The following is a 20,347-nucleotide window of genomic DNA, read 5'->3' as shown; positions in this document are numbered from 1 at the left end:
CTTAATTATGTTTTTGGTTTGGACAGTCTCCTGCTTTTTTTCCCCTCAATAAATGAATACATAAATAAAAATCTGCAACGTCTATTTACTTTATTTACTATTACTAAAAAAATATTTAATTATCAGAAATATTTAAGTGTGACCAAAAAAAAAAAAAAAAGAAAAACAGGAAGTGGGCAAGTACTCTTTAATGACACTTTATTGATAGGTACAGCATATGATACATCCTCTAAGTTATTTATTTACTTTTTTCTAAACCACATCAAAACATTTTAGTTATGTTGGCAGGTAAAACCTTAATGTACTACAGTTATACCTGACCTCAATCATTAACTGTATTGAAACCACTTCATTCCCGTACAGCTGCAGCTTGGGCAGATCTAATTGTCTAGGCAGCGTGTATGGGAGTGGACAGAAGGGGGAGTTTGGGGGGGGGGGGGGGGGGGGGGGGGGACAGGAAGGAAGATAGGAGGAGGTGGGAATTTGGGCACGGCCCGAGCTCAGAGGCAGTGCTCAGTGTTTAATAGTCCTGTCATGACTGAGTACTCTGCGCTTTCATTCCTGAAAGCAGCCATCTGTGTGAGTGTGTGAGTATGTGAGCATGAGTGTGAGGGTGTGTGTGTATCTGGATGTGTGGTGTGTTTCTTGTCTCTATTAACGACCTCTACTTCCTCCAAGATGAATTCTGAACTGAAAAGTAAGTAACTTATTTAAGATTTTAGATTATTTAAGATGATAACCTGAATGAATAAATACAGATTCTTTACTAAATGTTAAATGCATTTTTGCATTATTTTTGTAAAATTTGTAGTTGGAGAACATAAGAGTTTTTGTACTTAAATTTTAAGGATAGGTTTTAAGTACAAGGTGATGCATTCATTGTTCCTGGCATATATTTTTTTAATTATGCATTTGCTTCTGTTGTCGTTATACCATAAGAAAAAATAATAGTTATAGTACAGTGTAGTAAAATATTGTAGACTTGCTTACAGCATATATGAGATATAGTAATTTAATCAATTCAAATAAAATGAATCAAAAGTCATGGGAAACTTAAAATTCAAAGGATATACTGTGATATCACAAATATATCACAATAAAACACATGCTTTAAAAAAATGCTTTAAGATAAAGACTGTACTTTAAGGCTCTTTCTGATGGAAAGAAGAGAACCAATAAGGGCTTTGTTCTATACAACCATGCATTACTGGATGAATGCAGATGTTGGGCCAGTTGAATGAGAGGAAGCTTATTCTTGAAACCAACAAAACAGGATACTGAGGCAGCATTAAAAAAATACAAGGACACAAGAAAGCCAGAGCAGTTAGAAGATAAAGGTCTGAGTCAATGTATGAAGGTGTTTAACTACATACAAGCATAATCTGGAGCGCTTTGAGCCCTGAAAATGCAAGAACCATTAGACAGATAGATTTTGTATACAAAAGATGCAGAATGCTGCTTTAGAGCTGTAGAATCTATAGTCGCTGATGTGATCAGACAAGCTGAATTTCATCAGGGTTGTTATCTAAGTGTGTATAGGATATACTGTGAGCATTGTTTTAGTGAAATGATATGAACACAGATGTTCAAACATGGTGAGGTCATCTTTCTTTGACAGGCGGTACAGTTTGTCAGATACAGTGGAAAAGCTGTGACTAACCAAATAACACAATCTGTAGTAACACAATAAGCAAACTGAGTTGACAGTTGACTTTTTTATTTATTTAATGTAAATTGTCTTAACTGATGCCATGCACTTGTTATGAGGCTTTAGCATTTTATAGATTTACATGATTTGTCTGATTAGCATAATACATTTATTTATTTCCTGATTGTTATTTTTTGGCAAAATTGCAAAAAATGCTAAAGGTATATTTTCAACTTATTTTTATTATTTTTAATAATTATAGGCTATATATAATAATAATAATAATAATAATAATAATAATATTTTTAAAAAATTATTATGACTCTTATTATTATTAGTAGTAGTAATAGTAGTAGTAGTAATTAAATAATAATGATAATAATACTTATTTTTTTATTTTAAAGCTTTATCCTGAAATCCAATAATTCATTTTCAAAAAGTCTGCTACTGAACTAACTCTGACCAATCAGCTGCTGGGGCAAAACAAAAAACAATCCCTGCCTCCAATTTTGCCACAGTTTGTTTGTTTCTTTTTTGGCTGTGGCAAAGAAAAATGAAGCCAGCCATCTATTTTCCCTAAAGGCTAAATCCCTAAACCACACAGTTAAATTTATCAAAGGCTGTGTCCCAGTTCCTAAACCACATGGGCTGTACTACTGTACTAAACCAGACCCACTGGTCGTTGTGGTTTCATTCGAATAAGGTATTATTTTGTCGCGGACCACTATTTAGTGTGAAAGTATGCTTGTATTTAGTTGAGGTGTGTAAAGGGACTGGGGCTGCTTTAACCACAACTAAGCCACTGTGAGTGAATTTCCTGGCAGTGTGGGTGCTTGAGGTTAAATACCAGACTCTAAATAGCACAGCAGGGGCAGGGCTCAGCATAAAATATAGCAAAATAGATTTTAATGCATAATTTTTACATTGAGGTTAAGCGTCACAGGTAAGGATGGTTGTTGCAGCTGTTTATCGGGCCTAATTTACATTAAAAGCAACCAATGGCACTAATGTAATTGTCCAAAATTTCCCCCTCTCTCCCAAGCACTTTATCCTAAATTTAGCAAAATAGCAAACAACAACAATAATAATAATAATAATAATAATAATAATTTCACCCAGGTTTTTATTAGAATGTGATCTGTATTGTTTTAGAACTGATGTTTTATTCCAATCTCAAGATAAAAGCAGGGCATTAAAAGGTTTTATGTTTTCCAGATGATGTTAACAGTAGTGGAAAGGTAACAACCTCGGCAGGGTGCAGGTTGTTTTCCGAAACTACACTTCAAACACACTGAATCAGCAGTACACTGGAAAAAATGCTCTTGAACTTTGACTGGAAAACAACATGCGTACAGCATACAGAGTTCTGTATGTCTTTTGCAAAAAGAAATCAGATAAATTCTAAATTATTGACATAAACATTATTTGGAACAACTTAACATCCAACATCCCATAATTTACATGTATTTTTTTGTTAATTTTCCGTTTCTCAGTAAAGTAATTGCACTACCTGGTGAAATAAAGTAATCTATTTAAGTGTCAAATTATTGACCTCAATCAAGCAAAGAAAGCATCTACATTACTGTAGATGACATTACTGGATTTTGATTAATAACTGTTTGACACATTATTAAACCTCCAAGGATAGTACTAAACGTTCAAGGAATAAGGTTGAAAAAAAAAATCATTATTGGAGATCACTTGAACACTTGACGAAGTTGTATTGTGAAAACATCAACAACACATTTACCAGTGAGAAGTAAGATCATTTCCATTCACAGTGTGTTGAGAACACATATGATTGGGACTAAAAACCTGTGTCCATAAAAAAACATTTCTTAATTAGACTAATCAGAAACAAATGGCTTTAATTTGCTAGGGAGCATAAAGATTAGATTGTAGTAATGGAGTAAAGGTCATGTGGTCACGATGGGGGGCATCAGGGTAAGAAGAGAAGTCTATAAAGTGAAGGGAAGTGCCCACTGTCCATAACATAAGCAGTTTTACGATCTGTTGTTGATGACCTGAATGTACTGAATGACCAGCTTGTCCCATCAATGCACGTTTTCTTCCCTGATGCTTATATTAGCCATATTCTTCCATCACTTATCAATGAGCTCCTAACAGAAATCTGTATCAGAAATCACTTGGTTTATTTATTGTTGCTTTATATAATCGGTATAATATTGAAAATTTTTCATTGTTTTTCTGATTCCAACACTTTGTAGAAATTTAATAATTAGTACCATAGATTAAAGTGCTTCCTTTTACTGAATTAATATTGAGCTAGTAACAAGGTTATAGTCATTCGAACAAATTAGTGATATATCTTGAGCTGATCTTTTAAACCTTAAATATTCAAAAGCCACCATCATGACTAATAGTTTGGTAATGTTCAATTACTATTGCTAATTATTTTGTAACTACTGGACAGGCTACATATTATTTATGCTTAAACATTTTTTACAATTTAATTTCTGATTTGTTACTGCTAGAGTAATGATTAATTATTTTTATTCTATAGTGATTATTTAATCAAGAAGCCAATATGTTGCTTGTTGATTGTTAAAGGGGTAAAACTGCAAAATGGTTAGTTTAGTGGGAACAGAAAAACACATTTCTTAAGGCTATATCTTTTCATCTTTGGTGAATAATTGCATTCTTACCGCAGTGATGAGTTGACTGGTGATCCCTGTGAAGTAAAAACCCACACCCTGATAATGACCAACAAACCCTCTTTATTCCTAAAAGTGAAACATCTGACCATTTTTTCCTGTTAATCCAATAAAGAATTTGTTGTTTTTCTTTGTGCCAAATTGTTTTGTTTTTGAATCACAAATTATGTGGTGATGTTCTGAAGAGATTTTCAATACTTATATATATTTATGTTTGTGTGGTAGTTGTGGGTCTTACTAAAAAGAATATGAACCTAATAAATGTTAAAATAATAAAAAGTATAAACTACTCATGGATATTTAAGTGAACTGGATGTTTTGTTCTGCAGATTTTTATTTTTACTTTCCAAAGATTGACGGCATACATGGCTAAATGAAGACTATTGACTAAGATGATTATTCTGAGCAAACGCATGACAAGTGACAAGGCATGACAAGGCATGATCATTTTAAAAAGGAAAAATAAATCTTGGTTTCAGTCTAAGGCAAATGTCTTCTGGATAATCCATGAAAGTCTACATTGTTTACTTAATTTCTTCATGTGTCTGCTGATTATACTGTCTTGCTTGAGTCAACATCAGCAATAATCCGTAGTAATTTTTACTGTGGGGATGCATGTACCTACCTGTGTTGTCGGACTCATTGCTTTCAGTAGAGCTTTAAAACAGGCAGAGGTCTGTTAAAACGTCTGAATAAAAAAAATGCTTTCTTTTCTATAGGTTAAGATGTATAGGTGTGTATCTGCATGCCTGTGGTTGGCCGTCATACTGCTCCCTACCCTGCAAGGTACAGCACTACAGACATAATCATAAAAGACAAGTTAAGATTTTCATTCCTAATTTTTTTTATCAAATAAAAATTTCTGTGGCACCACTTTTGGTATTTTGTTTCTTTAGATCCACCAGTTCAGCCTAACAGAAATTTGGAAAAATCCTTATGTTGGATTTTAGACAAAAGAATTTTCTCAAGTTACCCATACTGTCATTGTGAAATTTCAGACAGTTTCCTACAAGTTGGCTTCTGTGAATTGTTACCAATTTGCAATCATATTGGTATAATCATAATGTTGCTTTAAATGTAATGCCAACATTAAAAAAGGATTTAATTAGTATAATGTGTCATTTAAAGTCTAAAATTTAAATGTATTGTTTTCAAGTATATTTAATTTGTATAGATTTGACCATATTTATTTTTTGATAAACTGGATTTTATGATTTGTGTTTTTGGTATACTTTTACATCCTGTACCAACTATTGTTAATATGTAGCCTATTCTGGTCAATTCTAAAGTTATTGGCACTCTATAGCATAATACACAGCATAATATTATGAATTTGAAGTTCATAACACACATTATTCAAAGCAAGTAAAAACCTCCAGGCAAATTTCATGCAATAATAATTTTGTTATTTAAGGCAAAATAGTTTTAAACTATTAATGGAACATAAACTTTATTATTATTTTTTTTATATTAAAAAAATATATTTACCAAAAATTCGAAATATTGGCAAAGTATTTTATAAAACAGTTTTTATAAAACATGACTTACTAAATATACTTTTCATTTTATGCATTTATTTTAAGTATTTTAAATTTAACTAATTTATCACCATTCGTATAGATATAATAAGTAAAGGCAAAAAAAAAACAAAAAACAAAAAAAAACAATAGTGTTTAAACTCACTCTTGCTCTTCATTATACATTTACAAACCTGATTAGGTGATGTATTTTCGCCATATTCTAGGTAAAGTGACTGCCCCGGCCCAGCTGCAGGCGACACTAGGCCACACTGTTACACTAGGCTGTAATTTGACTGTGGAAGTTGGTGACATCCTTAAACAGGTTCGCTGGTTGGATTTGCACAACAAAAGTGTCCTTCATTACCAGCCTGAGAAGCCTGGCAGCCTCACCAAGCGGGATGGTGTGGAGGTCATTGACCAGCAAATGAACACAAGCATTATTTCCATTGAGAAGACCAAGCCAGGAGATGAAGGCTGCTACACATGTGTGTTTGATGTGTACCCATCTGGACAGCAGCGGGGGAAGATTTGCCTCTTTTTAAATGGTGAGGTGAAGCGAATCTCAATTATTGGCATACAGATGGAGCCACGTCAAATAGCCGCGACCGTGTGTATGGCGGGTGTTTGATGTGGCTCCCACGTTTAAGACATTTGGCATGATTAATAAGAATGTGCGACATCGAACACACTATGAATCTCTCGAGTATTTGGAAAACAAGTTATGCTAACCAGGCTAAATCAACTTTAACACTATTCACAAAAATGTCATGTTACTGGTACACTCTTAAATAAATGGTTGTTCTTTAAAGAATTAAGGTTTCTTAGCCTTAGTCTACTTTAAAGCTTCTTGGATGTGTGTACAGATTATACATTACGATTAACGATTCATTTAAAGAACTCTTTAGCCCTTTTTTTCTAAGAGTATAAGACTGGTGAAGTAGAACATGAAATCCTGAGTAATGATACCAGTGGAACACCTGGCAGGATCTTTGATTATCCCTTTGAGGTTCCAATATGATGGTCACAACAGGACGTGGAAAGGATTTGGCACTCTTTTACTTATTTCCAGTAGATGAACTTAACTTCCTGTCTTAGCATATAGTACAGGCTATTTAAATGACAACCAATTATACAAAGAGAGTCCAAAAATAAATAATAATTAAAATGAAAATATATAAAAAGACTGGGATATTTCCAATATTTTGAAATGAATGAATCACCAATCCATCTTGGCCATAAAAGCAACAAAAAAACAAGCAGGCAGATGGTTACAAACCAGTAACCATCAAAGTACAGTGGTTAAAAACCTCATCAAGCAACGTCCTTCATGTGTAACCGCCAGTATATGAATATACATTTATTTCTCCTACACAGGACTGTAGGACCTTTAACTGTTTTGGGGAATGCCTAAACGTTCCAGGTTAAACCTATTTCTATCAGGCTATTGAGCCACTAAGCATCTAATGAACCTTTGAAAAAAAAAACAACAACGGTAGAAACAATCCAACATAACATTAAACTAAAATCAAGTTCCTCCTCATTCTCACAGCGAAAGCAGAGTCAGTGGGGAACAAGACAGCAGTGCATGGGAAGCAGGTGACGCTCTCGTGTACCTACGCACTCGCCAGCAGGGTTCGTCAGATCCTGTGGAAGAAAACGGCGGAGCAGGGTGACACTGCCACTGTGGCCTCCTACACCATGAGTGGTAACCTGACTGTGCAGGAGCAATTCAAGAAGCGGATAAAGCTGAGCAAGACATTAGGACACAGTGAGTTAACCATAGACCCTGTCTACATGGAGGACGAGGGATGTTACACCTGCGATTTCCACACGTACCCGGAGGGCTCGAAGAGTGTCACGGCATGTTTGGCTGTCTACGGTATGTTAGTTCTCACTTATATCAGCTACAAACACTTATTTTAACCTGTTTTTATTTAAGAATACAAAACTTTTCTGCCAAGTTTGCCATGGCAGAAAAAATTAAAATTATAGCTATAACTCTGGACAAAGTGCTAACACTGGAGACTCCTTCACAAACTGATAAACAACATATCATAAGAAAAAAATTCAAAACACAAATTTTGTTACATTACACTATGTTATTTAGTGGTATAAACAAGTTTACATGCATGATTATTTATTTATTTATTTGCATTTAGCATGCAATTGATTTTTCAACTTTACAGCTTTAGAGAAATTAATTTTAGCTATTTATTCTTATTTATTTTTTAAAAATGCATCTAGATTACTCAGTCTGTCAGGTCAAAGAAAGTTCATGACATTTCTTTTGATGTCTTAAATGAAAGGCTGCTAGTTTTTCAAAACGTGCTTCACAAACCTGTGTGAATATATGCGTGTGTGTGTGTGTGTGTGTGTGTTTATACACATAAACGTCTACTGAAGTGCTCAGGAAAAGGAAGTCATTATGTAACCAAGTCATCATTTCTAGACAATAAAAAAGAGATAAAGCAGTGGGTGAGCTACTGGTCACAAATCTTTTTACACTCTGTATTTAGCTTGGCAGGCTCTTCCTTGCTAAATTTGTTGGCTCTGGGATTCTGTTCTTTCCCAACATCTATTTCAGTACCGTTGTTGTTGTTGTTGTTGTTGTTCTGTGCTTAAGATTTATATATGTTTTACCTCTTGGGAAAAATTGAAATATTCTTCTTCTAAATAATTAAGGCGTTCAAGTCAAACCGGGACTCGTAATGAAATCTCTTATGATTGTGTTTATTTTGCACAAAAGTCCCAGTTTGACTTGAACACCCCTTCATTCATTAGAGTTCCTTAGAATCACTGTTGAGCAGCTCTGTTTGAGGCTCCAGGATGTAAGTAATAAGACTAAGTGTATACAACAACATGATGATTTTATGAGGCAGTGTTCTGTATGTTATCAGGGTTAGAAAATAGACTGTATGACCAAGAAATCTGGCGAATATTTAAATCAAGACAATTTGCATTACTGTCAAGATGTGGAAGAGAAAAAACTAAAGCCTTTGAACTGATGTCACATTTTAACATACACTGATTGATGCTTGTTTAAAAGTTAAATGGATTCCATGTTTGACGTAAATGAGCAAAATTCCAATTTTTACAGAAAATTGATTTAAAAGATCACAAGTTTGCATCCGAATAAATACCGCAGCTAACCGTAACTCTGATCTAAGGGTGCAAAGTTGCCCGTGAACTCCAGATAGGAAGGATGTTACACTCTCACAGCAAAGCTAACCAATCAAAGATGTCTTAGCTCATGTATGAGGAAGAGGGCAGATAGAACCTTGCTCTAAGTGTGTTATCAGCCTGTTGTTGTGGATCAGTCAGAACAGTGCCATTACAGGGAACCGTTTATTTAAAAGATTTCTCATTATAATTTCAAGTGACTCTTCATACACAGTATATGCCACAACTGGTTTTGTGTACTTTAATAAAAAAAGAATCCATAAGGTCTTAGTCAATATCAGATGCAATGCAGGGGTCATTTTTTGATTCAGGGAATTGCCCACTTGGGATGGATTTGGCACCTTCTTGGTTAATAGCGCCTTTTTCAGAAATTATCACCAACAAGGAACATTACAGAAGAGGCACTTATCCAGAGCGACTTACATTTTTATCTCATTATACTGTACATCTGAGCAGTTGAGAGTTAAGGGCCTTGCTCAAGGACCCAACAGTGGCAAATTTGTTGTTGTGGGGTTTGAACCTGGGACCTTCTTAATCATAGTCCAACATCTTAACCACTGAATACCCCTGTCTAGTCAAAATCTGACACAAGGCAGGAGTGATTTACACACTTGGTATGGATCTAGCCCATTCTTGGTCAATAGCACAAAGTCCTGTTGATACATGCAAAGTCTGAGTTCTTGAAGAAGAAGAAAGGATTAGTGATTGTGTCAGTTCTGCATTGAGGTGTCGTTAGTGCCGCCATATCATTTGATTACAGAGCTCTTTTTTTTTTTACCTGCTTAGACCACCAAATATTTGCACAGTAACAGTAGATTCTGCTGTTCGGGCTCGAACACTAGCTATTATCTCGATCTGTGCTAGAGTGTGACTGTGAAGGCTGAATTAAATGCGTTTGCTTTGGACTGAGGCATATTGCCATTACTGTGCTACTTTTCTCTGGGAAACAGAGGTCCTTTATGCCTCTGGTCTGATAATGTTGGCTGAACATCGTGGCTTTTGTCACTGGAGGATAATCGTGCCTCTAGACAGTGGGTTTGTTCATGTCCTGTCACACTTTGTCATGTCTATTCCCAACCTGTGTTTTTCATTTCCCAAAACCATGCGTCACGGCTGTAATAGGTGTGTTAGGCCACGTCTAATGTTGTCCTGGAAAATCTGTTTGTGTCAAGAAACATTCAAGGTTGATGATGATGATAATGACTATGTAACAGGAACCTTCTTAATGTCTCTCCAAAGCAAACGAAAACTAAATTGAAAATATATATTTTTTTATCCCCAAAACTCTAAAACCGTTTCCTCTTGGCCTGTTGCGTTGTTTTTACAGTCCTGCCCAAACCTGCGTTACGCTACATCAACCTAGAGAATGGAGTAATCCAGGCCAACTGCACGGCCGTGTCTCGTCCTGCGACAGAACTCGTCTGGAATGTGGAGGGTCATAACCACACGCTGGCACCCTCCGAGACCTCGTGCTACCCGCAGGGAGACGGCACTACACTGGTGGTCACCATCATACAGTTTCACTCTGAGTTGCTGGACGAAGAACAAGTGACATGTACAGCACTACACCAGGGCTTGAACACGAGCGTTTCTGTAGCGCTGACCAAAAGTGAGTGATACCACAGCGTTGTTGGATTTTTTTTTTTATCATGACAGTTTGGAAGGTGTTGACCTATTCCTAAAAAAGCAGCTCTGAAAAACATTAAACATAGAAACATTATCAATTTCATAGCAACACTATCAAATTTCTGTGAGTTTCGATTAATGAGCAGTGTTAGGTCTAACTTAGTGTTCGAGTACTTGGATTACTTTTTTGATGTAATGAGTATTCTAACGCGTTAGTTCCGCCATTTAAGTACTCAGTTATTTAGTTACATTTTTAAAAATGTAATCTGTTATTCAGAAAATTTATGTAATTCATGAGCCAGAAAGTAGTCATTCCCAATCCGTTAGTGTGTGTGTGCGTGTGTGAAAGTCTTCCTACAAGCCCCTTACCCCCCCTCCTCTGTTATTCCTGCTGTTAAACCCCTATCTCACCCATGCGGTTTGACTATGTGAGGCCGGGTGGCGGAAAGATGGAAACCTAATCACAGCGCCAAAACTCGCGCTGAATCATGATGAACTGTACTTACGGCCACCGCGCGAAACCACGTAGGTGAGATAGGGGTATTAGTAGTTAACAAATTATAGGCCAAACTTCGCTGAGTGATGATGATAGAATAATTATAAAGGTCTTGACTAAAACAACATGCATGAGGAATCACAAAGGAGTTTTCATTTTCTACAATGGAAAAGTACTCGAACTAGTTACTTTTATCAGAAAGTAACTCTGTAATGTAAATGATTACTTTTTAAAGACAGTAATTCTGTAATTAGTTAAGTACGCTACGTCAAACCAATATGGGGTTATATTCCAAAATGTTTTATTTCTTAAATAAACAGGAAATACAGTTTTATAAAATTCTTTCTATTGGTAAAGTTGACCAAAATGAATTTCAATTATCATGCTGTGTGTACAGACATTACACCGTTTTACACATTACCTGTTTAACCATAACTGGCTAGATAATAATCAGTACAACTCGCGGCGGGTATACTGATAAAGGTGTAATTATATTTATTAAAATTGCTTAAGAATTTAGTCTCTAGGCTACAAGTGCACAAAAGTTGTATGAACCTGATATTTGCCAGTAGGAAAATTTATTTATTAGAATAAGCAAAGAAATCGAACTGTGATGTTACTTATAGCCTTATTTCTGTTTGGACACATCTTCTAACTCAATGGTCTTTCCTTTCTTTCTACACTTTAAAACAATACTGAAGGCGTTTCCCCAAAATATACAGTAATCTCCATTGAACAGAATTAGAAAATGTGTCCAAGTTTTTGACCATATGTATATTGAATTTATTTTATTTATTTGTTTGTTTGTTTGTTGATTCGCATCATGCTTTTGTGTTGCAGCTGGATTTAAGAACATTATCATCATCTCAGTCGGGCTTGTAGTGCTGGTACTGCTCATATGCCTGTGTTTGTTCATGAAAAGGCGATAACGAGAAGGTGAGTGGACCTTTTGTGTAATTGTCCCAGTGTAGATTTCTTGAGTCTGATCCACAACAACTTGTTCCACTAAGAGTAGCAAATGAGCAATAACAATTATAGCTGTTAGTTCTTCAGCTGCTCCTGTCGAGGGGTCGCCACAGTGGACCATCAGTCCACGCAACAACTTGGCACAGGTTTTACACCGGATGCCTGTGCTTCGGACTGGTACTACATGCAGTGGTTGGGTTGTATGGTGTGTGGCAAACCCCAAACCAACAACCTAGAGCCCTAGCCACCTAAGCTACCACTTCCCTAATATGGGTATAGGTGCTGGTGCTAAAAAGTGTCTCACTTTTAGGGAATAGGATCAGATAGAATCATATAACACCATTTTTCATAATTCGTAATGCTACTAGAAGCTCACACCAATTTTAGAATCGATACTCATAAAGAAATATATATCATTTGTATACTGATTATTGTTTTGATTATCGTTTGAAGCCAGGTAGTATAATGCTGAAAAAAATGGCCATTTTTGGGGGGACATATAAAATCATCTCTCCAAAACAAAGAAGCTTGGTCGCTTCCATGGTGCATGAACTTCAGAAGTAGCTTCTTTGGCACACACACTTTCTGTATTATATGTATAATATAAAAAACAAACCAAACACCCGAACAAAATGTATTATTTTCTACATCCTTATTATTCTTTCTAACACAATCAGACACACCTCAGACTTTGGCAGGGCTTTTGTCATTCTTAAGCAATCCCCTTGTACAAAACAACATCCAGCGGGTAACCAAGGTGACACTGTGTTAAACTCCAGCTTCCTTTGGGGTTGTTTTCGAGAACCAGCTCGTGAGACCTTTGACTTGGAACAAGGCAGAGTTTGTCGTAGTGGTGAAATGTTCATTCATATGAGTCAGCTACCTTTTAACGACAGGTCGGGTCTGTAGATAAACAGACGAGCGTTTAAGCCTCTGAGACTTTCACACCAGGACGAGGGTTCTAGAAGAGATGATACTTTCTACATGTCCCCTTGTTTTACTGCTTGATGCCAGAATGATGACCCTATTCAAGCCTCATTTCAAAATGTGTTTGTTGATGGTTTAGCAAGGCAGGATGATAACATTATTGAGGAGACAGCAAGAACTTCAAAAATTTGAACCTTTCACTACTATTTATTTTTCTTATCATTCCTAACATGCTGACCGTCTCCTCCACATGATTAAAGGTCCACAGGTCAGCTCTCTAGTGAGCGAGTTCTCCGTTTCAAATGTAGGTTTTTAAAAAAAAATCTGGATTATCACCACTAATAATTTACACTGATCCCAACCTTAAAAGATGTTGATCATGAAGCCTACAGAAGGTCCACTGCACTATCTATCCTTATTGTCCTTAATGTGTATTTTAAGCTCTACACCATGTGTCGACATGGACGTTTAGTCTTTGGGAAAACTTTCACGTTCCTGAGACGTCACAGAGCTTAAAATAACGGTGCCTTAAATTATACTGTTGACAAAAGCATAATTTTGGCCTGCAGTCGAGTTCGGGTGATGTTTCATGCTAGATACGTATTATGGTAGCAGTTCCTGGTACTGAGAATGTACTTATCTACATTTAACCCAAACCAAAATATTTTACCAACTATAATTATTGCGTTTTCTAATCTCTAAGCACAGTATGACGTAAAACCCCAATGTTTACTAGTAATTACTAGGTAGATTCAGGTTCAGTAGTTAGGAATTTGAATTTAAGTAAAGAGCAGAGAATGAGTTTCAGTTTGGACCCTTTAACACTACAGAACATTGGTGTGGCGTTGAAGGGTTAACTTCAGGATATCAAGTCTACTTCATATCAATACATAAATACAGGAAATCTATGAATTGTAATCCAATCCACCTACCAATCCATCCCACTGGCAGGCAACAATAAACAGGGAAAATCCATCATAATATAATTATAGGTATCCCTGTAGGCTGCACGTTGGCTTAGTGGTCAGCACTGTCGCCTTTCACCTGCAGGTCCTGGGTTTGGTTCTTGCGTTGGGTCTGTGCGCATGGCGTTTGGTGGGTTTCCTCATGGTTCTCCAGTTTTCTCCCACAGTCCAAAGACATGAAGATAAAGCAAAGTGGCGTTCCAAAGTTGCCTGTAATGTGTGAATAATCATATGTGTGAGCCCTGTAATGGATTGGCACCCTGTCCAGTGTGTACCCCACCTCATGCCCTAAGTCTCCTGGGACAGGCTCCATGCCCCCTGCCACTCTGTATAATTGTAGGTATCTATCAGCAGTATAATCAGCAGGTTTACGTGACAGGACTTTTACTTACTTTCTGAGGCCGGGGTGTCCACCTCTACACAAAACGCCTAAAACTAGGGGATTCTCAAAAGTACTGTTGTGACCTTCTGTATCAGATTACTGTACATGATCATACAGTAGGTGATCAACAGGCATAGATGGATTATTCGTGTGATGCCGGAATACCCTAGACGTCTTTTGGACCCTATGCCCAGCTGGATCGAGCAGGTTTTAGAAGAATACAGGACTCCATACTAATTAGCAGTGATGGTTGTATAACAACTTCATTGCATAAAATAACAAAGTGGTTATTGGAAAAAAAAGAGAATGGCATTAAAACATTAAACTTCACTTTTCTTCTCAGTACTTTTGAGCAACACTTTAACACTGACACTCTCAACAGTTCAGATTGAGTAATTTTAAAAAAGTAATTTCAAAAAAGATATATTAATTTTTTTACTATTATTATTATTATTATTATTGAAATATTTTATTTTTTAGATTTCATTTTTTTTTTCAAGTTAATGTTTTGTAATTATTATGTGTCAGGCTTACATTTAGTACGTTTACATTCAATAAAAATGTAATACATTTTAATACATATACAAGTCTAAATTAAAAATAAATAAAACACCCAGCGTCACGTCATCAGAACTGTATTGCGAACATAATAACATTTTGTGTATGGCACAAAGGAAATGCTTGGCAGACATGTCTTTTTTTTGAAGTTATGTTTTTGCATGGCTTGATGTTTTTTTTTTTCTGTAGCACCACAGGAAACAGGGTGTTACCACTTCCTGTCTCTTAGAAGATGTCTTCCTATCCTCACAACTGCGTTTTTTTGCCTGCTGTCGGTTAAAGGGAAATTCCTTTTTAAAAAGATATTATCTTTTTGAATATTCATTTCAGTTTCATTCATTCATTGTTTGGGCTGTGAATTTGATGATAGATATTGGATAATAAACCATGAGCACTGTGACTCCTTTAACTATAATATGAATGATGCATTACAGGATGTTGCAGTAGTGGGAGTCACGTCTAAAGTGGAGGGTTCCTGGTTTTCATGTCGCCCAGCTACAGTCTGTGGAGGCTGATATGGATATTTTTTTTTGATCAGAGCTGATTATTGCTGATACTTTTGGATCTTAAAACAATTGAGTTAAAAGGAAAAAGCTTAGGGAAGTATGGCACAAGTGATTAATAACATAAATAATCCGCTATGTTAGGGTGTGTTTTCAATTTATCAGAAACGGACACATTTTATGGTGTTTTTGTCTTTCCATGAATCTCAGCATGACATTTCTTTTCTTTTATGAGAGACTGGAAAATGGTGAGACTGTAATGGGTGTAATGGACTTTTAAAAAACGAGCCAGACTCTTAACACTACACATTTCTCTTAGTTGGAAAGTATGAGTGCTGATCTGGGAGTGGTTCAGTCCTTTGTCTAAGAATTGATCCATTGACATTTTTATCTGTTTGTTAGAGTACAAAGTGACAAGACATGAATCAAGCACAGCGTTGTCTTTCATTTTGTGTCATTTGGTGGTTTTGAGATTTGAACTCACCACCTTCCGATCATCAGAACTACAAATGCTTCTTAAATACTTTATGACTCGTGATCAGCAATTTAACAATACAGCATTTGCTCATGAGAGAACAAACGGTTCTTGTTGCATTTTTCTACACCGCATCATGAAAACACTCGAACACTAATACAGACAATAGCACCTACGGCTCCTGTTAAACCACACTCACCTACTTTTTTAAAGAAGTCATATAAACTAGTTTTGTGGCATTAACAATGGTGACCTACCAGGAATCTCACACCAGGGTGATGGTAAAAGACGCGCCATCACTTCCTGTGTGCTATATTTGTCAGCTCTTAGGGACTAAATGAATACTAGTGACACTCGAACAGGTGGTGGCCTGAGAAAACTATTGATATGGTCAAAATTTCTATATGCATATTGTGCAAAAGTCACAGCTAGGCAATTTTTTCCCTTTTATTGAATCAGCACATCAGTCAAAGAGTTAGTTATTCTTTTTACAAACATTCCTTTTTACATTTAAATGAAATTGTACACAAATCTTTGAAGGAGAATTTTTAGTAACATACCACAATGCAAAATAAAAAAAAAACATGATGGAATCCGTCTTGTATAGAACTTGTTTTTTTTAAAAATGGATTTATCTCATTTTGCTGTCAAACCATTCACATGTAAAAATTTTATAGTTGTAAAAAAAAATTGTTTTATTTGCACATAAATCACATTAACCACAGGAAATCACACTTATCTAGCAAGGTTTTAGAGATCTTTAGCAAGACTGTCTGTCTTTAACACCCTGGGTTAAAATGACTCTTTTCACAACCTATTTGCACACAAAAAAAAAAAAGCTATGGGGGCAGTATGAAGAGGTATAATTAAACATTTCTGTGTTGTGTAGGGAAAAGGAGAGATGTCAAATTTTTATCACAGAAGGATCTAATGGGTTTTTCTGGGCCGCCATACAAATAATAAATACAGTACGAACACAGTACAAATGCATTTTGGGTTGCTTTAACTTTTTTTGCAAGTAGAATCTGTTTAAATGTAGACATTTGTTGAAAATTTTTGAAAATCGGAAATCACTTCATGCAACAGTTAGAAAAAAAAAGCTTTGTTAAACGACTAAACCGAAGGCTAAAAGTGATCCTACAATTGTTTCGACACCACACACACACACATACGCACGCACACACACACACACACACACCAGTTTCCTTAACCATATCATTTACTGTCATGTTCAAACCACAGAGTTACTTCAACACACAAAAACTGTGATTATATCTTGTACAAGACGTTGTTCCTATTGTTGCACGTCTAATACACTGTTTTTTTTCTTCTCTTTCCCAGGATTCATACAGGGAACCCAAATTAGTGCTGCTATGACTGCAGAAAGCAACAGTCTTCCTTATATACATACTGTATGTGTGTGTGTGTGTGTGTGTGTGTGTGTGTGTGTGTGTGTGTTTCATGAATGTACAGTACTAATAAGCGTTTCTATTCTATTACACTACAATGCTCTCACTGGAGACGCTAAAACTATTTTTGTTTCTATTTTCATGATGAATTTCATTGTTCGTAATAGTTATCTTATTGTTGTTGACCTTATTAATATTGATTTAAAAGAAAAAAGACGAGACATCCACATGTTATGAGTGATCGAGCTTGACACCCCCTGCACGTGCATCTCCACTAGGGGGAAGTGGAGGTTTTAAACCATGGAGTCTAAACAGGGGGAATACAAATGACTTAATGATTTTGCTCTTATTAAGTAAACAGCTAGATGCACATAATATGTCATAATGTGCAACTACAGTAAATATTAACATACAGTAAAGAGTAACATCGAGTTCCCACCACGAACCTGGTACGTCTCTGATAAAATGTTTTTTTTTGTCAATGTCTATTTTAAAAAAGTAAAAAAAGTGGAAAAAAAATAGGTGCAAAGGCAATTTTAAAGAACTATTCAGAAGCTTTTATAATTGAATCCTTGCAGTTCTTTTTTTTCACCTGTGGCATTGATATAACAATTCCGTGATATCAGTTATTACAGTCTTATATACATTTATTACGGTTACTGTTTATTAATATGTACAGAAAGAAATGCAAAAGTGACCACACCATTTTTTTAAACTGACATGGGAGGCGCATGTTGCTAGGGTAACTCTTCTTCTATCCAAAGGTACTACTTAACACAAGGCATCATTGCCCAACTTAACTCTCGAATCCTGTTTGAAAGTCCCCTTTGTCACAGTTGATGGTCTTTCACTGCGCAGTTTGTCTTCAGTGCTGGTTTCCCTTTCTTTAAACTTCTTCATCCACCTGTGCACTGTGCGTTGTTGTCAAAGGCGTAGTCTCTGTAAACATTCTGTAGCACAGTGGGGTAAATAGTACCTTTGTACAGAGAAAGGGTTACTCTACTGACACCTGTAGTTTAATAAAAAACAATGTATGCTCACATGCATTACTTTCAGAACAGCCCTCATATTATAAACGCTTATGATCAAAGGGAAAAGGTTGAAATGTTGCAGAAACAAGGATACATTGTTACAGTGAATGAAATCCTCAGCTCTGTTTGGAATCATTTCATAATATATTGATCTATAATAGATTAGGATGGAAATGCATTTATTGGAAAACAATCAACACTGGGGTCAGCGTAGTTGAAACTAATTTCACCACAATAAGATCATGTATCAACATGTTTAATTCCTTTTATACCACACATTAGAGTGGTTCGTTAGATTATGTGGATAAGCTGTTACTATAGAAACGATAACAATATGATTGCTAGACTGACTTACTGTCTCACTTCAACTACTTCAACATGCTGTTGTATGAAACATGATTAAAGGGTCTTTAGTGAGGCATTAAGAGAAAAAATGTAGCAAAATGAAAAAAAGAATCTGTACAATCTTCATTAAAAAAAAAAAAACCTAAATGCTATCAACAAGTGCTTTTGAAAGGAAGTTCAAAAGCAAAATAGGAAATCCCTTAAAAATGTTTTTTTTTATTCCTTGCTTTATTTTTATGCCAACCTTGCCTTACTTCAGTGCGAGAATGGTTATGTCTGAATAATGCAGTGTAGATGGTTATGTTAATATATTATTTATTTTAATAAATATACTTAGAGACAAATAAATCACTTTCCTATCATATGACAACCATTCTCACATAAAACCACCTGGTATCTTCTTCCTCATCTTCTTCCCTTTTACATATCCCCAATCTCACACCTTGCGTGATCCCATAATGTTATAAAACCTGAGTTTCTCCATAAAGACCACAATCATTTTATGCAATTAGAGGAACTGAAATAGAACTGATTCTCAGATTTAATCATGTTCACAAGGTACATGATGTGTAAGCAGAACTGAATGTTCTACTCATGTGCTGATCAGAAGAGGCTCGTTACAACAGCCTTGAACATTACATTGCCCAACATTACATTGTGTTTCTTGAAGGAGTTCTGTTAAAAGATTAAGCAAGGCCATGAACTCATGATGCTTTCAGAGGATATGAACAAAGAATACATCAGAAGAGAAGTTATTTAGGTGGTGAGAGATATTACCCTTGAGCTGGACCAACATAGTCGTAATAATAGTAATAATGAGAAATATATATTTATATTTTTTTACCCACAACACATCAATGCCATTTTAAAAATACATGGATTAATACGAAACAAACAAGATATTAAAATGTAGCTACACACCTGAATCAGAACAACTCCAAAACTGCAGATCCAGTGGGATGTTCCCAGTCTACAGTGGTCAAGCAATCCAAGGAAGTGATCCAAAGAAGGAAAACCATTAAACTAGCAACAGGGTCATGGGTGGCCAAGGCTCACTGATGTACATAGGGATTGTGCACAATGGGGAGGCTGGCACGTGTTGTCCGATCCAACAGACGAGCTACTGTAGTTCAAATTGAGCAAATGGTTAATGATGGTTCTAATAGAAAAGTCATTACTGGTCATTACTGTTTTGGTGACAAAGTGGGGGGGCTACTCAATATTAGGTGGGTGGTCATAATGTTATGACTAATTTGTGTGTGTGTATATATATATATATATATATATATATATATATATATATACATTTATTTTTTATTTATTTTTTTATTATTTATTACCAGAACAACTTCTCAATTCTCCAGCACACTCTATAAAACCTGACTTCTGTGCAAAAGTCTTCGGCACATACATGTATAAAAAAACAAACAAACAAACAAACAAACCCATATGTAGGTTATAATGCAGGTTATAAATGACTGAAAGAGAAACAGCTGTGTAGGAGGCTTAAACATGGATGAGGAACAGGCAAACTCTGTGACTAAGGTGAGACTGAAGAGACTGGGTCAAACACCATGGCAAGACTGAGCACATCAACAAGATGCAAGCAAGGTAGTTACAGTATAATGCATCAGCAAGATC

General features: G+C 35.8%; 1 protein-coding gene across 3 annotated transcripts; it reads left to right on the top strand.

The window, feature by feature from the left end:
* The first annotated feature begins 529 nt into the window (after nucleotides 1-529).
* Nucleotides 530-18,370, top strand: zgc:172122 (uncharacterized protein LOC571844 homolog). 3 transcript variants are annotated; one of them, XR_008355773.1, is made up of 8 exons: nucleotides 530-697; nucleotides 5,043-5,109; nucleotides 6,068-6,388; nucleotides 7,393-7,722; nucleotides 10,351-10,632; nucleotides 11,986-12,081; nucleotides 17,263-17,347; nucleotides 17,380-18,370. XR_008355773.1 is itself a non-coding variant. In XM_053477741.1 (7 exons), the coding sequence occupies exons 1-6, from the start codon at nucleotides 4,764-4,766 to the stop codon at nucleotides 12,072-12,074; spliced, it is 1,134 nt and encodes a 377-aa protein (XP_053333716.1). In that variant the 5' UTR covers nucleotides 4,761-4,763; the 3' UTR covers nucleotides 12,075-12,081; nucleotides 17,263-18,370. The 3 variants fall into 3 exon arrangements, 1 of the variants encoding a protein (XP_053333716.1); XR_008355772.1 differs by lacking the exon at nucleotides 530-697 and adding an exon at nucleotides 4,761-4,808; XM_053477741.1 differs by lacking the exon at nucleotides 530-697 and adding an exon at nucleotides 4,761-4,808 and having other exon boundaries at nucleotides 17,263-18,370.
* The last annotated feature ends 1,977 nt before the right edge of the window (nucleotides 18,371-20,347 follow it).

The sequence above is a fragment of the Clarias gariepinus genome, chromosome 18, assembly GCF_024256425.1.
Source record: "Clarias gariepinus isolate MV-2021 ecotype Netherlands chromosome 18, CGAR_prim_01v2, whole genome shotgun sequence".
NCBI lineage: Eukaryota > Metazoa > Chordata > Actinopteri > Siluriformes > Clariidae > Clarias > Clarias gariepinus.
This window is presented reverse-complemented; position numbering and strand designations above follow the sequence as displayed.